The following is a 21647-nucleotide window of genomic DNA, read 5'->3' as shown; positions in this document are numbered from 1 at the left end:
TCCACGGGGCCAGTGAGTCTTGAGGCCGTATGTTTCTTTCTTGCCTCCCCATGATGAGGTTCAGGCAGAGAAAAATATGTTGGATCATTCCTGCACCCGTGTATCATGTGACTGTGTGTACATGTCCCCGTGCAGCACCTCTGGGATGAGGGGGTAGGGGTGGGGAATAAAGAATGTCTTCCACCCGTGGAAATTGAGACTGCTGATAAGAATTGATAAATGTACCATTTATCGGTAGCTGGGAGCTCCGCCTATTGTAGCAGGATGTGGAACTTACCTAGTCCCTTGGAGTTTCAGTGAGGGACAGGAAGTAGTGCTTTGCTTACGGGGGCTTAGGAAGGGAACATTGGGTTCAGGGTCTGTCTTGTATGTAGGAAGGGGTCCATAGCATGTGGAGGATCCCTGAAGGCTTCCCCTGTGTGTGTTTGGAGCCAGTGTCCCCTGCCTGCTACCCAGCTAGCTGGCACTTCTTCCTGCAGATGGAGCTGAAGGCTGGGAAGGGTGCCAGCGAGAGGCCCGGGCCCGACTGGAAGGCTGCACTGCAGAGAGAGCGGGAAGAACAGCAGCACCTCCTGGCAGAGTCCTACAGTGCCGTCATGGAGCTGACGAGGCAGCTGCAGATGAGTGAGCGCCACTGGAGCCAGGAGAAGCTGCAGCTGGTGGAGCGGCTGCAGGGAGAGAAGCAGCAGGTGGAGCAGCAAGTGAAGGAGCTGCAGAACCGACTCAGTCAGGTAAGGCCCTTCTGCCGTGGTAACTGGAGCCCCGAGCTCAGAGAAAGCCGTGAGAGCCAGGTCCTTTCTTCCAAGGCGGTCTTCCGGGCCCCTTGCCACACCAGCATTTTCTTGCTTCGCTCTTACACATGGCAGCCTCATAGAAGGCTGTCGTTTCCCGAGCACGTCTTACAGCTTAGCAGCTGCGATCAGGAAGTGCTTTCGTTTCACAAGTTCTCACTGAGCAGGTGTCAATCATGTGCCCATCACTAGGGCTTATCAAGACCCAGGACCCAAAAGGGAAGCGCCAAGAGTGATTGGGATAGGAAAACTAGGGTCTCTGGTATATTCCATCAGGCTCCCTCCCTTTAGCTCTGTAGGTGTACATCTGTGGAGGGGCTTCCGTTTGATTTGATTTTCTCTAATTGAGCCATCATGTTCCTGCATGTGCACTTCCTCTTCCAAGGAGAGCCTCGCTCCATTTAACTGACTCCCATTCATTCCTCACTGACAGCATCTAGGCTTCATGTGTCGTTTGGAGCCGGCGACGTCACTCAATTGGTAGAGCACTGGCCTCACGCAGATGAAGCCCTGGGCTGGATTCCCACCCAGCACCATGGGATCACAATGGCAGCTCATGCCTGCTATTTTGGGGGAGGTAAAGGCAGGAGAATTAGAGCTTCAAGGTCATCATCCTCAGCTACTTAGTGAGTTTGAAGCCAGCCTGGTTTACATGAAACCCTGTCTCAAAAAACCAAACACGCAGAAAGCAGCCATCTACTGTAGTCAGCGCACGTGTGTGCGGGCAGTATTCACAGTGCTGCATTCCAGGGCTCTCACATGGATCGAGAGTGGGGTGAAAGCCAACTTCAGGAGGGTTTCCTCGAAGTTTGTGTGTATGTGCACACATGTGTGCGTGCATGTGTGTGTGTCTGTCTGTCTGTCTGTCTGTCTGTCTGTGTAGCCAGAGCAGCGTGCAGACCCACTTGGCTTCTTCCTTGCCAGTTCTCACCTTTGGACTCACCTGATAAAGAAGATGAGCATCCCTCTGAGAGCTGCCGCCTTTGTATGTCTTCTCAGAATGCCGTCTTAAACCCTCTCAGCCTTATAAGGTCACTTTGCAGAAGAGAAAAATGAGCCAAAAATGTCCTGTTTCTGACAGGACAGAACTATGCCAAATCCCTCACATTTAAAGTCTTACTTATTTTTGTTTTATGTGGATGAATGTTCTGTTTGCTTATGTATGTGCCATGTTCACACCTGGTGTCTCCCGTCTAGCGTCCCCTCCGGTTTCCCGGAACTAGAGTTTTAGATGGCTGTGGGCTGCCATGTGGGTGCTGAGAACTGAGCCTGAGTCCTCTGGGGAAGCAGCGAGTGCTTTTAACTGCTGAGCCATCTCTCCAGCCCCAACATCTGGCAGAGTCTTGATTTGAACTGACCCCCTGCATGGGACTAGGTTTCCTCTAGTATCACGGTCACTACCTGGAGAAACATCGTTCCTCTGATGGTTATATTTCCTTGGTGTCTGTGTGTGGCAAGTTCAGACTGGTACACCCACAGTTCAAACCACATCCCTTGTGCCGTGCGGAAAGCTGATTAGAGTGTCTTTTTCTATCATCTGGCCACTTCCTGTCTAGGAATGATTCCTCCTCATTGTCATTATTTTGGTTTTTTGAGACAGGGTTTCTCTGGGTAGCTCTGGGTGTCCTGGAACTTGCTCTGTAGACCAAACTCACGGAGATCCTCCTGCCTCTGCCTCCCAAATGCTGGGATTAAAGGCATGTACCACCACTGCCCGACTTTTAATATCATTTTTTAATGGTTTGGAAATCATTAAATCAGATCTGTGCCATGCTTAGTGAGGTATCAACATACTGCTGGGACCTGCCGGCTCGTAGGTACCCACTCCTGTACTTTATTTCCCAGCAGCGACCTTGTATGGCATTTGTTGGCTTCCTAGCTCTTGTCTCCTGCAACCTTTGATACCAATTTGCTTCTGTCCGTTCAAACCAGGACACCCAAGCTACATCCTATATTTCTTTTTTTTGGTTCTTTTTTTCGGAGCTGGGGACCGAACCCAGGGCCTTGCGCTTCCTAGGCAAGCGCTCTAACCACTGAGCTAAATCCCCAACCCCTACATCCTATATTTCTTATTTTCTTCCTCCTTCCTCCGCCCCCCATCCCCGTCCTTCCTTTTTTTTATTTGTTCTGAGACTCTGTGTATCTCAGTACTTGGCCCAGACGAGCGTGGAGTACTCAGTTGTCCTGGTCCAGCAACTCCAGAGCTACAATCACAAGTCAGTGCCACATCCGTATAAACTGTGCTCCCAGTCATGCAACATACAGAGCAGCAGATAGGAAGAGTGTCTTAGTCAGCGTTCCATCCTGACCATCGCAACTCTCATGAAGGAAACATTTAATAGGGGCAGTTAACCATTCCAGAGGTTTAGTCTCTTATCGTCATGGCGAGAAAAATCCATTGTCGTCATGGCGACAAGCATGGTGGCATACAGGCAGACATGGTGTCATGGTGACAAGTATGGTGGCATACAGGCAGACATGGTGTCATGGCAACAAGTATGGTGGCATACAGGCAGACATGGTGTCATGGCAACAAGTATGGTGGCAGACAGGCAGACATGGTGTCATGGTGACAAGCATGGTAGTGTACAGACAGACATGGTGCTGGCGAGGTGGCTGAGAGTTCTACATCCAGATTCAAAGGCAGCAGGAAGAGGCAGCGACAATGGGCCTGGCTTGAGCATTTGAAAACTCAAAGCCCGACATCCCCAGTGACACACTTCCTCCAACAAGGCCACACCTCCTAATAGTGCCACTCCCTATGAGCCTCTGGGGCTCACAAAGGGGCTCCTGGCTCTAATCAAATCCTTTCTATCTCCGGGCTTCATCTACACAAGGAGGATGGCTGTTCTCTTCTTATCTCTCAGAGCAGCCAAGGGAATATAAGAGCCAGCCACAAGAATGGCACAGCGCTCCTAGGTCCCTCTGACTGCCCGGGCCTTGGCTTACATCTTCATCCGTGATTGGCACTCATTCATGCTGGGGTGACTTTTGTTGCTGCCCCTGCTCTGTTTGTATTACGTTGGGTTCTTAGTGAGCAAAATTCGAGGCATGGGTTCAAGTGCAAACAGGCAGGCAGCCTGTCCCGGTGCTGCTGAGGACTTCCATTGGACCTTCGGGAAGCAGAAGGCGAAGGTTGCTTTTTCAGAACTGAAAGGTTGGGGGAGGGGAGCCTTACTAAGGCCCTGGGGAAACTAGGGTGAGTCTGGCACCCGTGGGAGCCAGTTGTGACGGGATGGAGGAATTCAAGCAGAGTGATGGTGTGGTGCCCGTCATCCCAGTTGCTGCTCGGACTGCTCACATCTGGGCCGTCCTTCTGTTGACTTCATCCTCTCACCGGCTTCCCAGAAATGATGCCAGCCACACCTGCCCCTCCGGCTGCTGTGAGGGGTAAACGAACTGGTGTGCCCATGCCAATGGATCCCCTGGAAGTGCGGTGCTCCAGGGAACACCTCAGGACTCAGCAGGATGGCAGCATGGTCCCTGTGTGAAATGGCTACTGCTTGTCTGCCCTAGCTGTCCTATGACTGCCGGATAGAGTAATGGAGCAGTAGCATCTGTTAACCCTATTAGCCAGGTCAGGAAGACGCCTGCCGGTAGCTGCTTGTATTACTGTTTCCCAAATCCACCCTGTGCAGTCTCAGAGCTAACCCCACACCTTGCTGTGGGTCATGTGGCCCTGAGAGTTGAGGCTGGGGAGTGGCCCTGCTCAGAGTAGCCCTGGCCACCAGCCCACACTCTTTGTCTTTCTTAGCTGCAGAAGGCTGCCGAGCCCTGGGTCCTGAAGCACTCAGATCTGGAGAAGCAAGACAACAGCTGGAAAGAGGTGAGAACTTCCATGCCTGCTACCCACGTTCTGTTGGCCCTGACTGTACCACAAAGTTCCTTGCTCGTGAGAAATGTGACAGGGGGATGCTAACTTTGTCCCAGAAGCCACACTGTCCTTACACCCTGGACTTCTTAGCCCCAGGGTCACTACCCCGTGATTCCTGCCTATGGAGTTGGACTTGGGCAGGGTTCTCTGCTGTGGCTGTCTGACCATGCCTGGGAGAAACCCCAAGCAAGTTCAGTTATACCTCCACAGAAAGCAGGCCTTCTAAATAGCTGTGTGGTCTTGGGTGAGTCGCGCTCCACCTCTGGGCCCCAATTTCTCATTGCCCTGGCCCCATCCTGAGTGGGGTCAGTGGGGGTCACACTGGAGGAATTCACACTGGAGGAGGTCAGGGGGACTGTCATAGAACAGAGCTGAGGAACAAAGGTTACATACGGGTTCCTCAGATCATCTCTCCTCGTGATGGCTACTCAGGATATGGGGCTACAAAAGCCACATGCCTATTCTGGGGAACTGAGCACACAGGATTTACCCGTGGGGGTGCTGTGTTAGACCCAGTGAGGGAAAACCTCACAGCCACTGTCCTCACCGTCAACTGCACAGCAGCTGTCATGGGAAAAGTTCTGTCTCAAATGGTCCCCCCTCTCTCTGGTTCCTCTTTGCATTCCAGATGCCTGACCTAGCTCACATTGCAGTCGTAAGGGGGTGAGAGGTAACAGTTCAGACATGACCAGTGGACCCTTTAGATCGCCAGTGACTGCATCTCCCTCTCCAGAGGAGAGGACTCACGTGTGGCGTCTTGGGCTCAGCTCCTACGCTGGTCTGTTGTCACACACTGGTCACCGGAACTGACCTTCTTGTCTCTTCCTTTGACAGGCACGAAGTGAGAAGACCCACGACAAGGAGGGTGTTTCTGAAGCTGAGCTTGGGGGAACCGGCTTAAAGAGGTGCTGGCCTCTCGTCCCTTGGTCCTGTCCCCTGTCCTTTACCCCACTGCTCTGCCCCCAGCCCTATAGACTTTTGGCTTTGACTCTCTTTATTCCCCGGTCCCGTGTGTCCAGTCCCACCCCTGTGAGAGTTGGGAGAGCCACCAGATTTTTTTTTCCTTTGGGACCCCAGTATTTCCTCAGCTGCATGCTGGCAGAGGAGTTGTTTAGCTCCTTTGGGGGTTCTCTTTTTCCCCCTGGAATTTGAATCATGGTAGATACCCATTTTGGGGATTATTGGTCAGTGTCCATTGGGCCTACCACCATGCTATGTCCAAGGGGATATGCAAGGGTAGGTAGTATTCCCGTCATTAACATCCTCCATGAAAGAAGTGAGGGGCAGTACAGAACATTGTAAAGTGAGGGAGTGTAGCGGTGAATATTTTTTATTATTTATTTATTATATATTTAAGTACACTGTAGCTGTCTTCAGACACACCAGAAGAGGACATCAGATCTCATCACAAAAGGTTGTGAGCCACCATGTGGTTGCTGGGATTTGAACTCAGGACCTCTGGAAGAGCAGTCAGTGCTCTTAACCACTGAGCCTCTCTCCAGCACTGCGGTGAATATTAAAGAAATGAGACACCATGCCACGCTATCGCAGCTACTCTCTGGGCCCTGCGGCCATTTCGCTGCCGTGGTTAGCCCCAGCAGCGACCACCCTTTTAGTTCCCATGGCAGGTGGCTGCCATGCCAAGCCCAGCAGTAACCGCCTATCTCGGGGCTTTCTTGCTGCTGACTCTGCTCAGTTACAATTCCCAGTAACTCGGTAAAATGAAAACTCTTGAAGCTTGTAATTTATCAATCAGATTTATATCAGTAAATTCTCACCCCACAAAATGTCCATACCATAAACCCAGAGCCAATTGAAATTGATATAAACTGCCCACCCAGAAAAGACAAATTGTCTTGTAATAATCCATCCCTTATAAGATATTCGTAGCCACCTGTGGCTATGTAAAGCCACACGGATCTGGGTCGTCCTCTTCTCCCATCTTTTCTCCTCCATATTCTCTATCCCGTCTCTCAAATTCTCAGCCCACTTTTCTTTTCACTGCCCAGTCACAGGCCTTGCCTCAGCTTGGGCCTGCCCTCACCTGCATATAGAAGACATCAGCCCACAAGGGAGTCACTGGAGCCAGGGGGCCAGGTGTAATTCTAGCTCTGCCATTTCTAGCATCGGGGCCTTGGGTGCCTCCCTCTCTCTAGTGGGATAACTGGAGACGGCAGAGAGCTGCACCGTGACCAGTCATGTGCAGTAGAGGACTCCAGTAGTAAACCCAACTCTGTGAGATACGGAATGAAGGCAGCAAGTGGGGCAAAGGAATGTCAAATGGTCAACGGGGGGGGGGGGGGGAAGATGGGAGGTAGGGAGGCGGCTGGAATATTACCAAGATAGTCACGGGGTAGCTGGAGCTCAGGACTGCCGAGGAACCTGGGGACCAGCAGAGGCTGAACCGGTCAGAGATACCGCAGTGAAAGTCTGAGGAGGCAAGGTTCGTACTCCAGATCCCACCCATCGTGTGCCAAGGGCTGCGTTCAGGGGACTGAGCTGTTTCCAGCTTCCTCTACCCAGGGGTTAACTGTGATCCTAGAGTTTGTGCTACTGAAGCAGGTAGAGAGGGTTTGAGGAGGTAGCAGCCAGGTTGGCTACAAGAGATAGGCAAGACAGGCTTGGTCCCCACATGCCTGTCCAGGTAAGTAGACGAGCATGCTTGACATGTTATTTCCCACTAATCCTACTTTCTTCTTTTACTTTTCCCAGGACCAAATCGGTCTCCTCCATGTCTGAGTTTGAAAGTTTGCTCGACTGTTCCCCATACCTTGCTGGCGGAGATGCCCGGAACAAGAAGCTGCCCAGCAGCCCTGCTTTTGCCTTCGTGAGTGCTGAGCCTATAGAGCCTGAGAAAGATGCCAAGGAAAAGCCCGTGCTTCCCGCCCGGGACTGTAGCCACATGGGTAGCCTGGCGTGTCAGGAGCCTGCAGGGAGACAGATGCAACGCAGCTACACTGCTCCAGACAAGACGGGAATACGTGTCTACTATAGTCCCCCAGTGGCCCGGCGCCTGGGTGTCCCTGTGGTACACGACAAGGAGGGCAAGATCCTCATCGAGCCGGGCTTCCTCTTCACCACAGCCAAGCCCAAGGAGTCAGCAGAGGCTGACCGGCTGGCTGAGAGCTCCTATAGCCGGTGGCTTTGCAATTTCTCCCGGCAGCGGCTGGATGGAGGATCTGGGGCCAGCACCTCGGGTTCCGGGCCTGCTTTCCCCACGGCCTTGCATGACTTTGAGATGTCGGGCAATATGAGTGATGACATGAAGGAAATCACCAACTGCGTGCGGCAGGCCATGCGCTCCAGCTCCCTGGAGAGGAAGGTTAAGAGCACATCCAGCCAGACAGTGGGTCTGGCCACCGTAGGCACGCAGACCATTCGGACGGTCAGTGTAGGCCTGCAGACCGACCCACCCCGCAGCAGCCTCCATAGCAAGAGCTGGTCACCCCGCAGCTCCTCACTCGTGTCTGTGCGCAGCAAGCAGATCTCTTCCTCCCTGGACAAGGTCCATTCTCGCATCGAGCGGCCGTGTTGTTCGCCTAAGTATGGCTCACCCAAGCTCCAGAGGCGATCGGTGTCCAAGCTGGACAGCACCAAGGACCGTAGCCTGTGGAACCTGCACCAGGGCAAACAGAACGGCTCGGCCTGGGCTCGCTCCACCACCACACGGGATAGCCCAGTACTGAGGAACATCAACGATGGGCTGTCCAGCCTCTTTAGCGTGGTGGAGCACTCAGGGAGCACCGAGTCTGTGTGGAAACTGGGCATGTCTGAGGCCCGAACCAAGCCTGAGCCTCCCAAGTATGGCATTGTTCAGGAGTTCTTCCGGAATGTGTGTGGCCGGGCACCGAGCCCCACTACTGCCGCAGGCGAGGAGAGCTCCAAGAAACCAGAGCCCCTTTCGCCAGCCAGCTACCATCAACCTGAGGGTGTAGCCAGGATCCTGAATAAGAAGGCAGCCAAGGCAGGTGGTAGTGAAGAGGTCAGACCCACCATGCTGTCCCAGGTGGGGAAGGACGGTGCCCTTCGGGATGGAGATGGATCCTTAATCCTTCCCAGTGAGGTATGACTGGACTTCACCCTTCTCTCAGAATGGGTGATTAGCGTAGAAAGCTCACACTCTTCTGTTTTGTGCTATTCTGTGTTTTGCTTCCTTTCTTTAAAGTCAGAGTCTCGGGGGTTGGGGATTTAGCTCAGTGGTAGAACGCTTACCTAGCAAGCATAAGGTCCTGGATTCGGTCCTCAGCTCTTGGGGGGAAAAAAAGAAAAGCAAACAAAAAAACCCAAACAAAGTCAGAGTCTCATGTAGCCCAGGCTGTCCTTGAACCTTCTACGTGGCTGCGAATGACCTTCAATTCCAGATTCTCTTGCCTCTGTGCTGGAATCACAGGTATGGTCATGACACCTGGTTTATATGGTGCTGGAGATTGTATCCAGGGCTTTGTGCATGCTTGGTAGGTAAGCACTCGACCGTCTTAGGTAATCCCAAGACCCTCTTGGCTCTTAAACTCAGGGAAGATAGTTGTGTGTCTTAAAAGTTCTCTCTCTTTTTTTTTTCTTCCTCCAAGAAAGGGTTTCTCTGTGCAGCCCTGGTCTCTGGATCCCCTGGAGCTGGGGTTACTGTTTTGAGCTGCCATGTAGGTTCTATGACTTGATCCTGGGATCCTCTGGAAGAGCAGCCAGTGCTCTTGACTACTGAGCCATCTCTCCAGTCTCCTGGGTTTTATTTTTGTTTTTGTATGTGTATGTATGTGAGTCTGCTTGAGTCTTTGTGCATCATGTATGTATATGTGGGTAGTTGCAGAGGCCAGAGGTATCAGGTCCTCGGAAACTGGAGTCACAGGCAGCTGTGTGCAGCCTGGATGCCAGGAACCAGCCCCTGGTACTCGGCATGAACAGCAAGTACTCTTAGCTGCCGAGCCATCTCCAGCCACACCGTCCTCTTGTGTCTGCCTTAAGGATCAGGCAAGGGGGCTGGAGAGACGGCTCATCGGTTAAGAGCACAGACTGCTCTTCCAGAGGTCCTGAGTTCAATTCCCAGCAACCACATGGTGGCTTACAACCATCTGTAAAGAGATCCGATTCCCTCTTCTGGTGTATCTGAAGACAGCTACAGTGTACTTATATATAATAAATGAATAAATCAATTAAAAAAAAAAGTCCGGCATAGGGTCTGGCCATCGGCTTAGTTCCAGTCTGAGTCCAAGGCCTGAGACACAGGAAAGTTAATGACTTTAACCCAGTCTGAAGGGAGGCAGCCTCCAGGCAGCCTCGTGGTCAGAAAGTGCCCTTGTTTCGGGTTAAGTCTAAACGCAAGAAAAGGGAGCAGCAAAAGGTGCTTGCCACCAAACATGATGATGACCTGGGTCCAATCCTTGGCGGCAGTAAGAAAAGTGGCCACAAAAGTTGTCTGACCTGGGGGGTTGGGGATTTGGCTCAGTGGTAGAGCACTTGCCTAGCAAGCGCAAGGCCCTGGGTTCGGTCCCCAGCTCCAAAAAAAAGAAAAAAGAAAAGTTGTCTGACCCTGATGGAGTAAGAAAACTGACTCATCAAACTTGTCCCCTGACTTCCTCTGCACGGATGCACACATATATATCCCACGCTACAGAATAGATTGCTATGTTTTATAAAAAGATAAGGAGAGAAGGAATATGTCTGGTGGATGTGTAGTAAGGTGTGGGGGGAGGGGGTGCCTCTGTTGGCCCATGCTGAGGCATCCCTTCCCCCTGAGGGACCAACCACTATACTATTCCACAGTATAGAATACTGTAATATATATATATATATATATATATATATATATATATATATATAGTGTAGTATACTATATAATTCTATAGTATAGAATAGAGTTTATTCAGGGCATGAGGAGGGGAGTTGAAAGGGTAGTGGAGACAGAGAAAGGCAGAGAGAGAGAGAGAGAGAGAGAGAGAGAGAGAGAGAGAGAGAAGAGTCATAGAGGCTAGCCCTGAGCACATGGAAAGAAGTGGGAGGGGAATGGGGAGAGAGGGAGGGGACAAAAGGATAGAGCAAGACAAGAGAGAGAGGAGGAGGTGAGCACCCCTTTCATAGTGAGTCAGGCACAACTGGCTGTTGCCAGGTAACTTTGGGGCAGAGCCTAGACAAAATGCTAACATAAATGAATAAATGTTTTTAAATTAATAAAAACTAAAAGCAGGAACAAAAATCCAATGTTCTAGTCTGAAGGTCGTCAGCCATGAAGCGTTTGCTTACTTTGGGGAGCGCCAGCCATTCTATGCTGACTGATTGGATAAGTTAGTTCCACCCACATTGAAGATGGTAATCTTCTTTACCTGCTAATTTAAATTTCAGGATTATGCGAAAGCACCTTCACATGAACACCCAGAATAATGTTGGGCTTGGTGCCCCATGTCTTAATCACCTCGATATAAAATGAGCCATCCAAACCAGAAGTGACCGCCCATGCCTTTAGCCTCAGTATTTTGGAGGCAGAAGCAGTGTGAGACCAGCCAGGTCTACATGGCAAGTTCCAGACCAGTCAGGGCTATCCAGTGAGACTGTTTCAAAAATCGAAATAATAACAACAAATGCTATCATGTCCGTAAAACCATCATGGTAAGAAGGGACAGCATGCGCCTGGGGCATGGCCCAGCAGCTATAACTCTGTTCCAAGTGATCCAATGCCCTCTTCTGGCTTCTGTGCACTGCACACATGTGCCGCCTTTACATGCAGGAGTCAAAACACTCAGATATATATAATTAAATACAAGGGCTGAAGTGTGGTTCGATGGTAAAACCACTTGTGTAGCACACAGAAGCCCTGAGTTCAATCCCAACACTTAAAAAGGGATAAAAAGGAAACAGGAGTGTGTTACCGAGACCTGTTGCGTGCTAGGTGGACTCTCTGTCATATCCTTTATATGTCCTGTTTGACCTCATGCTCTCGACACTGAGAAACACAGCAGCATGCCGTTCATTGTAGAGAAGAGGAGAGAAAGGCTCAGAGAGCGTCACTTGCCCAGCAAGTGGCAGAGCTGAGAGAACAGTCGAGTTCTACAGCAGCATTTTTCACCATTTCTCTGTTCTGATAATAATTAAAAGATGAGTAAGCCGGGCTTGGTGGTACACACCTTTATCCCAGCAGGCGGGAGGCAGAGGCCGGTGGATCTTAGAATCCAGTCTGATCTACAGCCAGAGCTACACAGGGAAACCGTGTCTCCAAAAAACAATAAAGAAAAAGAATGAATCTACCTAAATACACATCAATGGTGAATCTGGAAATCCTGAGTACTCCGGGGAGGAACATTTACTGGAAGTGATGGCCTGAATCCTAGTACTTGAATAGCTGAGACTGAAGCACCACAGGTTGAGGCCAGCCTGGGCTACATAGTGAATTCAAGGCCAGCTGGAGCTATGTAGTGTGACCCTGACACAAAGAAGCAAACAGAGAGTAAATTGGAGCTGAGGGTGTAGCTCAGTGGTAGAGCACCAGCTCAAGGTCCTAGATTCCAACTCTAGCCCTTGGCGGGTGGGGGGATCGAATTGGAAAATATGTATTTTCATTCAGGAGGACACTATAGAGCCTTTAAAACAGAGACCCAGGAGCAGGGGGGATGGCTCGGCAGTTTAAGAGCACTGGCTGCTTTTCCAGAGGACCTGGGTTCGATTCTCGGCATCTACATGATGGCTCACAACTGTCTGTAACTCTAGTTCCAGGGTATCTGATATCTTCTTCCAGACTCTACGGGCACTCCATACTTGGGGTGCACAACACACATGCAGGCAGACTCAAACACAAGACAACAACAACAACAAAAAGAAAACCAACAGAGACTTAGACATTCACAGCAGCAGGAAAGTATTTGTATCTTGCAAGTGCAAAGTAAGCTTTGGGGATGATGTAGTGCTGGTCATGTGTCTTAGTCAGGGTTCCTATTCCTGCACAAACATCAGGACCAAGAAGCAAGTTGGGGAGGAAAGGGTTTATTCAGCTTACACTTCCACATTGCTGTTCATCACCAAAGGAAGTCAGGACTGGAACTCAAGCAGGTCAGGAAGCAGGAGCTGATGCAGAGGCCATGGAGGGATGTTACTGGCTTGCTTCCCCTGGCTTGCTCAGCTTGCTTTCTCATAGAACCCAAGACCACCAGCCCAGGGATGGTGCCACCCACAATGGACTGGGTCCTCCCTCCCTGATCACTAGTTGAGAAAATGCTTTACAGCTGGATCTCATGGAGGCATTTCCTCAAGGGAGGCTCCTTTCTCTGTGATAACTCCAGCTTGTGTCAAGTTGACACACAAAACCAGCCAGTACATCTTGTTTGTGTAGATTGTTGAGAATCTCGACCTTGGACAGCCCTTGCCTTCTGTGTGCCATGCAGACTTTATTAGAATGTGGATCCATTGCTGTCCTGGTATGAGAAGCATGGTCTAGAGCAGAGTTTCAGCCCCTGACGCGGAGCTGAGTCCTGGCTCCTGGGTGACTGTAGCCAAGGCCTCAGGCTGCTCCTGATCTCTCTCTTTCTCTCCCCAGGATGCTGTCTGTGACTGTAGTGCCCAGTCGCTTGCCTCCTGCTTCATCCGCCCATCCCGAAACACCATCCGTCACTCTCCTTCCAAGTGCAGGCTGCACCCTTCAGAGTCAAGCTGGGGCGGGGAGGAGAGGGCAGCTCCCCAGTGAGGCACAGAGCAGCCAAGCTCCTGCTTCAAGCAGCCCAGACCCTGGAGATGAGGCAAGGGGTCATGTCCTCAGCCTCAATCCATCCAGGAGGAACAGCAGCTGTGCCACTGCCAGGGAAGAGCTTTCACATTAAGGTAAAGCGAGGTGTCTTGCTGACTGCTGGGAAGTGACCTCTGATTTCCAGGGCAAGGCAGTGAGCAAGGAGAAAGACTAAACCTGGGTGACCAGAACTGGGCCTCAAAAGCACCCGAAGAGCTTAGCAAGTCAGCTCTGGATCCTCAAGGGGGCCTGGTACCACCCATACCACGTCTTAGAAGGATCCAGAAAAAGAGACATTTCTGGCCAGGCTCTAGGAACAGGGCTGGCAGAGATGCTCCCTACTGACCACATGTGGAGGAGAAGCCACTGTGAGGATTCCACTCTGCTTAAGGCCCAGCTCGAGGCTCTCAGAAGAGCTGGGCCTGGGTGTGACTGTCACTTCTTGCTCCCTCCTCTCATCCCTGCTGCTCTGGTTGCTAGGCCTTCTTGGAGTAGGGAAGGGGAACATGATAGAGCAGAATTCAGGGCCAAGTCCACTTGGAATCCTGGAGCCCTGGATCCCCCTGCCTGTGCCCATATGTAGCAAGAACCAGGAGGCAGGTAGGAGTACATAAGGTTCAGAGTAGCAGGCCAGAAGTGCCAACTCCTTTGTCCTAGGGACTTGAAGGTCCAACTTCCGTAGGAGACTCGATGAGAACAGAAAAGGGTAGCACCCATCTCAACAGCTGAGGTAAATGCCTACATGCCATGCCCTCCTCCCTAGGACCTTTTTCTTGGTAGCAGGGATGGGTACCACAATCTTGCAGCAGGCAGAGGGCAGAAAGGCTCCCTGGGAGAGACTGTTAGTTCAGACCAGAGAGAGCGCCAAGAGGCCAGTGTCCCGGGACACAGCCCAAGACAAGGGCCTACATTGTTTATTGACTAGATTGTTTATTTGAATTTTTCATACTATAAATATTTAAGGTGATTTACTTTATTTTAATAATTTAACTTATCCCCTCCCACCTCAGAGCCCCTAAGGTAATTTATTAGAGGTATTCTTGCCTCTGGGACAGTGTGGGGCTTGTGACACCATGGAGTCCTCCATGTGGTTGAGGCAGCTCAGCACCAGACTCAGGTCTTCTGGTTTTGTCAGAAGGGCCCTCGGCAGAGCAGGGGCTCTGCACCTTGTTCCTCCAATACCACCGGCCGTTTAGTCTCAGAGTGCTACACTTTCCTCATCGCCCGGTACTTGGCCCGGCCTCCACAGGCCAGACTGTAAATGCTTCAGACCAACGGCAGGCCAGAATGATGTCCTCACTCCCCAGACATCACCCATGATCCTTTTCATCCCGTCCTTCCCTCCAACACCTCTTCTCATGAGTCAAACAGATGACTGCAGCTCTGTTCCGAGCACAGTGACCCTCCCACGTTCCCGAAGTTAACTCGCAGGAAAACAGGACGGGACTTGTAGAATGTTGTCTATTGCAGCTTTGCACATGGATCTGAGAGTGTCTACCAGCCTGCCAGCCTGTTCACCAGCCCTTCTCTTAGCCTTATAGCCACTCATGGCTCCTCAAACCCAAGCTCTACTGCCTGTCCTTCCTGCACCCCTAGGAGTCGCCTGAACCACACCAGTATAACTCAACTGCGGCATGGGGAGGGCTCATATGCCTCCCCTCGGTGCCAAGGAACCAATGTCAGTTGTACACATGCGATGTGCCGCCCTCCTGTTCCTGACCGGGGACCCGGATTCATCCAGGGATGGATTAGCTTTTGTGCAGAGGTCCCCTCGGAAAGGCAGAGAGCCAGCTGCATAGCTGGTTTGCTCCAGGACTAGGGAGCTGCCTCTACACTCCCACCTACCTGTACCCAGGCTATCTTCTTAGAAACACCTGGGCCAGTTACCCAAAGCCCCTCGACCCCATTCCCTATGGGCAGTTTATCAGGGTCAGTGCTTTCCAACAGCTGTTGACTCATGCCCAGTACCTTGCGTGGGCATAGTCAGCAGGCCAGTGGACCGTGGGCCAGGTCCCTCCAGGATGCTACTGCTCTCCTCTAAGAGGTCAGAGGCCCCTTTAACATTATTTCTAACTGAGGGGACCACACCAGGCCACAAGCCACCAGAGGCCTTCTGCCACCTCCCAGAGCTGCTGAGAGCTTGGGAGGCTTGGAGAAAAGTCCCCGTAGTCCTGAACCTCAGGGCTTAGGGGCCGTTCAGCCTTACCACCGTCTCTGTATGGGTTGCGCATTTCCACTGTCTCAGCTCCTGTGGCCCCCCAACAGGTGTTGCAAGCTCCAGGTCTTGTTTTTCAGTCCCCGTTTCTAATTCTTGCTTGCCACCGTGCAAGACCGCTTGTCACTGTCCCTGTGGAAGCCTCTGGACATAGGGCTCGATGGGGTTGAAAATGTTCCGTGTAAATATTGGTTTGGTTTGATCTTTAGCATTTTACTTGGTAACTGGTTCTGTTTTCTTTGGGGGTGGGGTGGAAGGGTTGGTTTGTAAATCTCTCTACTCTTTTGAAATGTAATTTCTAAGTTTGTTTCTTCAAAATGCCTTTTATGTCTTGGTAACATTCCCAAAGCAGAAAACTGCCTGGCTTCCATGGGGCATGCCCCTTGAGGCCTGGGGGGTCATGGGAAGGAGCTCTGCCCTTCTTCCTGCCTGTGTTCTCTCTATTCACCTCTTCTTTCCTCTTCTTCCTCTTTCTCTTCTTCCTCCTCTCCCTCCTCCTCCTCCACCCTTTCCCCCTCCTCCTCCTCCTCTTCCTTCTTCAGCTTCTACTCTACTTCCTGAACCAATGTCCCAAGGAGCCCTGGGGTCCCATCCTCTAAAAGATTGCCTGGCTTGTGCCCACAGGGTTGACACAGGTTGGCTGGGGGCATGAGGGTGAGTTAAGTTACATGAGTGAAACCAAACTATGTCTCACCTCTTCCCAGGGCTAAACCAAATGAGACCATCTCAGAGGCAGTGGTGACTGGTGTTGAAATGAGAGTCAGAGCTCTTTGAGGCCCCTGACTGAACAAGGCCTCAGCATCCCTTCTCCTTTGCCCCGTAGCCTTCTTCCCAGTCCTTCTCCCACCAAGGCTGGTCTCTAAAGATCTTGTTCTTTAGGAGCTCCGATTGGGCTATGTCTCTTGGCCTCTCCGGGGACATTCATTTACCAGCTGGCCTCCGGTGACAAAACCGAGTACTTGAAAGACTTGACCTTCTTGGCACCACCATGCTGCACTATGTATCTTTCATAGTCACATCTGCCTCTCAGCTTTGTCCCTTCCCCAGGCTTCTTACCACTCACCCAGAGTTCCAGCCTCAGTTGCTCACTGCCTCCCTCTCCCTCCTCACTGCAATAGCAAACATCCCTCCAACCGTCCTCCCTGGAGCACTGTATTGTTTAGAGGTCACAGCACCATCTCCTCATCCCTCCTTAGTCTCTCAAGGGCAACTCTTGAGGGGCAGTTTTGACAGGACAGGGCTTAGTGTTCTCATTCTACAAAGGGGAAAACCGTTTTTTTGCCCTGGAGCCCTGAACCAGGAAGTCATCAACTTTAATAGCTGGGTTCTTCCCTGCTTTCTGTACAAACTCACTGGGACGCTGGCTAGATTCAAAGCATCCCAAACTCGCCACTGCCAAACCCAGAGGCAGGCTTTCAATTCTGGACCTTTGTTCCGGAGGGTAGCCCAGGGACCACTGCACCCAAACCTCTGAGAGCAAGTTCTTGGTACAGATTTCCAGACCTGACCCCAGCCTCTGGGCAGAGGTCCTGTGGGTTTAGCCCCCTGGAGATCCTTAAGCACCAGTGACCAGTGTTAACATTCAAAATTCCAGCCATTCATAACTCTTGCATTTTGAGTTAGTGCTCATAGTGTAGGTCCTGAACGAGAGCCCTGAGCACTGAGCTGTGATTTGGGGGGGGTGAGGGTGTCGTAGACGAACTCTGCTTTGGGTAAATTATTCCAAGGGTTTTCAAAGGGCATCAAAAACAGTCTTCCATTTTAGTCATGTTTCATTAAGCAAAGCTAGAAAGGCTGGTTAATCCTGGCCTTTAATCCTGGCTACTTGGGAGGCAGAGACAGGAGGATCACGTTCAAAGCCTGTTTGGGAAATGGAGTGAGTTCAAGGTCAGCTCTGGCAGTTTTCTGAGGTCTTATCTCAAGGATTTTTGAAAGTGGTGGTAGCTCAGTGGTTGATGCTTGCTTCACATGTGTGAGCCCTGGGTTCTCTCCCTACTCTTGGAAAACAAACAAAACTGGGAAAATCAGAGGATGAGAACTAAGGACGTGTGTCACAGGAGTAGAGCACTGCCAAGGAAAAAGAAAAAGAAAAACAATTATTCCCCCAGTCTACCTGCTATAATCCCCATAATTACCAAATTTAAATTATTCTCCCTTCCTCCCCCTGTTTTTTGTTCGTCTGTTTTTGTTTTTAGACACGATCTTGCTGGGTATCCCTATCGGATCTGGAAATTGCTGTGTAGACCTTAAATTTGTGGTGATTTTTCCTGCCTCTGCCTCCCACATTCTGGAATTACAGGCATGCGCCACCATACCCAGCCTTCAATTTCATTCTCGAGTTTCCTAGAGGCCATGGTAAGAAGAGAAGTCGGGCCTTTATCTCTTTCATCAGCCAATCAGGATCGCTCCCAGAGACAAACCAATGTAGAACCTGAGGTCTCTTTAAAGACCCTGGAGCTGATTGGTGTAATACCAGGTTAGCCCAAGATGAGACGAGTTTTCCAGAAGACGATTTACAAAATAATAAACTGCCACCAGTTTGAATGACTTTGGCCAAATCACATGGCTAGTCTATGCCTGTTTCCCCAGCTATAAAGTGGTGGCTGTGGAGAAGACCAAATACATGATGCCTGTTCCTTTAAGAAAAGCTGATGAAAAAAAAAAAAATGGGCTGGAGAGATGGCTCAGCCGTTAAAGGCTAGGCTCACAACCAAAAATATAAGAAAAGCTGATGCAAATCTGTATAAATCTGAGTGAATCTGACCATACTATAGCCATTGAGCCCCTCAGTAGCCTGTACCTCCTTCCCTCATTGGCCTTAAATGGACAGGGACCGGAGGAGAAGCTCGCCAACCTGCTCACAATTTAAAACGCTACTGTTGTCCTTTTGTGTGCGTATGTGCAGGAGTTTGCACAAGCTGGGAATGAGACTCAGAGCCTAGTGCAGGCGAGGCAAGCATCTTACCACAGAGTTACGTCTCAAGCACCTAAGAGGCTTTTTAACAAGTATTTACTTTGCGACAGAGGCTCTTGTATCATTAGTTGGCCTCCAACTCACTATCCAAGGATGAGCTTGAACTCTTTCTGCCTCTGTCACCGTTGGCATTTGCTATCACCCCGGCCCTAAGTGTCCTTTACATTCTCAATGCTGTGTTAGCCACCGCTGTCTCCAGAACTTCTTCTTGGCCCCAAACTGAAATACCACACCCCCATAATAATTCCTAACTAACCTACACAGTGACTCCCACTTCTGCCCCAGGCCGGGTGACCTCTGGTCTGCTTTCTCCCTTCTTCACTGGCCTGTTTTAGGTACTCAAGTAGATAGACCCCAGTATTTATCATCTGTGTCTCACCACTTTGTGTTTTACATGTGGACAAGGGCCCGTGGATTGCCCAAGGCCTCTGAGCAAGGGGCCAGCACATCCCAGAGCTCCTGACTCACCGAAGATTCTATACATAGTGATTGAGGGATGCTCCGGGGGTGTAGCTGAACCCCCATCTTTGTTGGGGTTCACTTTCCTCCTCACACACCTCCCCTCCTCCTTCATCATTATCCATAGTCTCCCTCCTGTCACTACTTCTTAGCTGGTTCCTGCCACCAGATGAAGTGGTCCTAGCCTAGGGCCAGGTTTTCTTTGGAGCCCTAGGCTCTCTATAGCACTAGCCCTCAGCCTCCTGTGTCCTCTTAAGTACTGTTCCCTCCTGTGGATTTGTGTGTGACCTCGGCTGTCTCCTCCCTGTGCCAACAAACTCACATGCTCACCTCATCGGGGAAGTGGCATGTCTGTCTTCCGATTCCAAGGTTTGCTCTCAGATCTGGAATTATCCCGTCTTGTGTTAATTTTGTGTTTTCTCTCACTAAAGCTAACTGCTTCTTCCATGGATCATACTTCTCCATCTCTTCCAGTCCTCCTCCTCAGACTCATCACTCTCTGCCTCCTGTCTTCCCTGTCCTCAGTCTCCCAATAACATCACCTTCCACTGGGAGGATGCATAGTAGACACGGACAGACTTGCTATTTGTTCATCCTTGAGTCTTCTCTTTCCACTTTTTGTGGCTTTGGTATAAAGTGGGGCAAGCTTGACCTCTCTTTCTTTTGTTTTGTGCCTCTCTGTCCATCCCATCAGCTCTCCCCTGCAAATCAGCTCATCTCGGCAGAACCAAATCCCCTGAACCAACAGCATCTGCAGTTTGCAGAATCCATAGATCCATGAGAGGGGACCGAGGACATGGTCCTGGGCCACAGTCCCTGCTCCAGGCTTTCCACCTGACCACTTTCCTTCCTCATGCCCCTGGGACCATCCTCTTCTCTCTGCCTACCCCATTGACCTGGCCTCCCCTTCCTGCCCTTCACTAGCTTCCCGGTTTTCTCTGAATATCCTGGAAGAACTGAGGCAGTTGAGTCCGGCTTCCTTGTCACACCACATGAAAAGCCACCGGTGCCACTTCTATGAAGAGAGACCTCAGCTGGCAATCTGGAAACCTATCCCAAGTTTGAGCCTCCCCTTTTATGGTCCTCATAGGAGCACTAGGATGACCCTATGGACCCCAAATATCCTTTGGGTTTTGGGGCTCTGGAGCCTCCCCTGGATCCACTGGGCCCGGACAACCCTTGTTCTTCTCTTGGCTCAACCACTGATCTCTGTGCCTTAGTTTACTTCTCCACCCAGGGGGCATCTATCCAGACCTCTTGGTGCCTCTGCAACTGGACATTGCCAACGTGGCTTCCTTGGGAGGTACCAGGTTGCCAAGGCGGCTGGGGCACCACTGACAACTCCATTCCCACAGTGGAAACATCACCAGGAACATTGACAGAAGTGAAGATTGTTGGCCCCACTGAAGCAGACCCAGCAGGCTGGGGTACGAAAGAGCCTCCAGTCGTTCTGATGTGGACAAGTTTGCCAACAGCAAGGTTGTGGCCCCAGGTGAGCTTTCAGTGCAGCTTGGGCAGGAACTGGGGCTGGCCTGAGCCAAGGACAAGGGGAAACAACCAGTCAATGGGAGTCCTAGATTCAGGGCCTCTGGCCCCAAACAAAACAACACTTTCCTCTTTCTGGAAGCTGGAGTGAGGGCAGCAGTCTTGAAGTTTTCCTATTATCTCTTTGGCTCCATTTCAGCCCAGCTCACCATCCCCACTTTCAGGATTTTCAGGAAAGCTGCATAGCTGATCACAGCAGGCAAGGGGGAGGGAGAGTCCCTGGAAGCAGGAGGCAAGAAGGACCCTTTTCATTTATCCATTTGAATCCTCACCATTGCCAGAGGGCCTCTATCCAAAGGGAAAGAAAGAAACCCAAGGCTGCAAGAAGAAAATCCTGTGTACACTCCCATGCTGCACCTCCTCATCCTCCTGATTCCAGGGACTCCATGTAGACAGTGCCAAAAATCAGTCCCAACCCCCAGTGCCTAGGGAAGAGCTAGAGCCTTTCCTCTCCATCTTGCTCCCCTCCTCAACCTGGCCAATACTGTGAAGCCCCTTCCTGCTCAGCCTGGTTTCCTGGTGAGGGTCCTGCAGTCGTGGGCCCTGCCGGACCCCTCAGGAGGGAAGGGACCAAGGGCATCCTTGGGCCAACTATCCACCTCTCCCTTCCTCTGTTCTGTCCTCCTCCTCTCCCTTCCACTGCCCCCCTCCGCCTTTCTATCTTTAAAGGCTCCTTCCCAGGACATATTGGGTGGTAGGACGGCATCTAGTCCACCAGCTGTCTTTGCCCTGTGTCTTATTTCAGATATGAGAACTGTACAGTGTAAACTTACAAAGTGTTTTTAATGGTTGTAGATTGGAAATAAAGTATGTCATATAAACAGTTGCCTGCTCTCTGCTTTTCCCTAGAGAGGTGGGGAGGGGGGTGCGGGGATGGGGGAGGTGGTGAGCCCATTTGAAAGCTGACACCATTCCACCTGGAGTTTCTTAGGAGGAGGGGAAAACTGGAGCCAGCTGGCTAGTTTGGAATCACCTAGATGGGACCACTACGGTGGGGTGTCGGGAGGGGGCTTCTGGTGGCTCATGGCTGGTAACTCAGTGTCTCTCAGGAAGTGTGTGTCACCACAACTGAGGAACAAGTGCAGAAC

General features: G+C 51.1%; 1 protein-coding gene across 1 annotated transcript in view; it reads left to right on the top strand.

Annotated features, from left to right (window-relative positions):
- The window catches only part of Mtcl2 (microtubule crosslinking factor 2), a 70760-nt gene extending 49380 nt beyond the window's left edge, over positions 1 to 21380 (top strand). The window contains exons 11-15 of the mRNA XM_087655267.1: positions 480 to 731; positions 4546 to 4617; positions 5500 to 5570; positions 7378 to 8728; positions 13181 to 21380. Coding sequence (XP_087511393.1) covers positions 480 to 731; positions 4546 to 4617; positions 5500 to 5570; positions 7378 to 8728; positions 13181 to 13327 — 1893 coding nt within the window. The 3' untranslated portion in view covers positions 13328 to 21380. The remainder of the gene's footprint in view (positions 1 to 479; positions 732 to 4545; positions 4618 to 5499; positions 5571 to 7377; positions 8729 to 13180) is intronic.
- The last annotated feature ends 267 nt before the right edge of the window (positions 21381 to 21647 follow it).

The sequence above is a fragment of the Rattus norvegicus genome, chromosome 3, assembly GCF_021556685.1.
Source record: "Rattus norvegicus strain SHRSP/BbbUtx chromosome 3, alternate assembly SHRSP_T2T, whole genome shotgun sequence".
NCBI classification, from domain to species: domain Eukaryota; kingdom Metazoa; phylum Chordata; class Mammalia; order Rodentia; family Muridae; genus Rattus; species Rattus norvegicus.
Note: the sequence above shows the minus strand (reverse complement) of the source record. Positions and strands in the feature narration are given on the sequence as shown.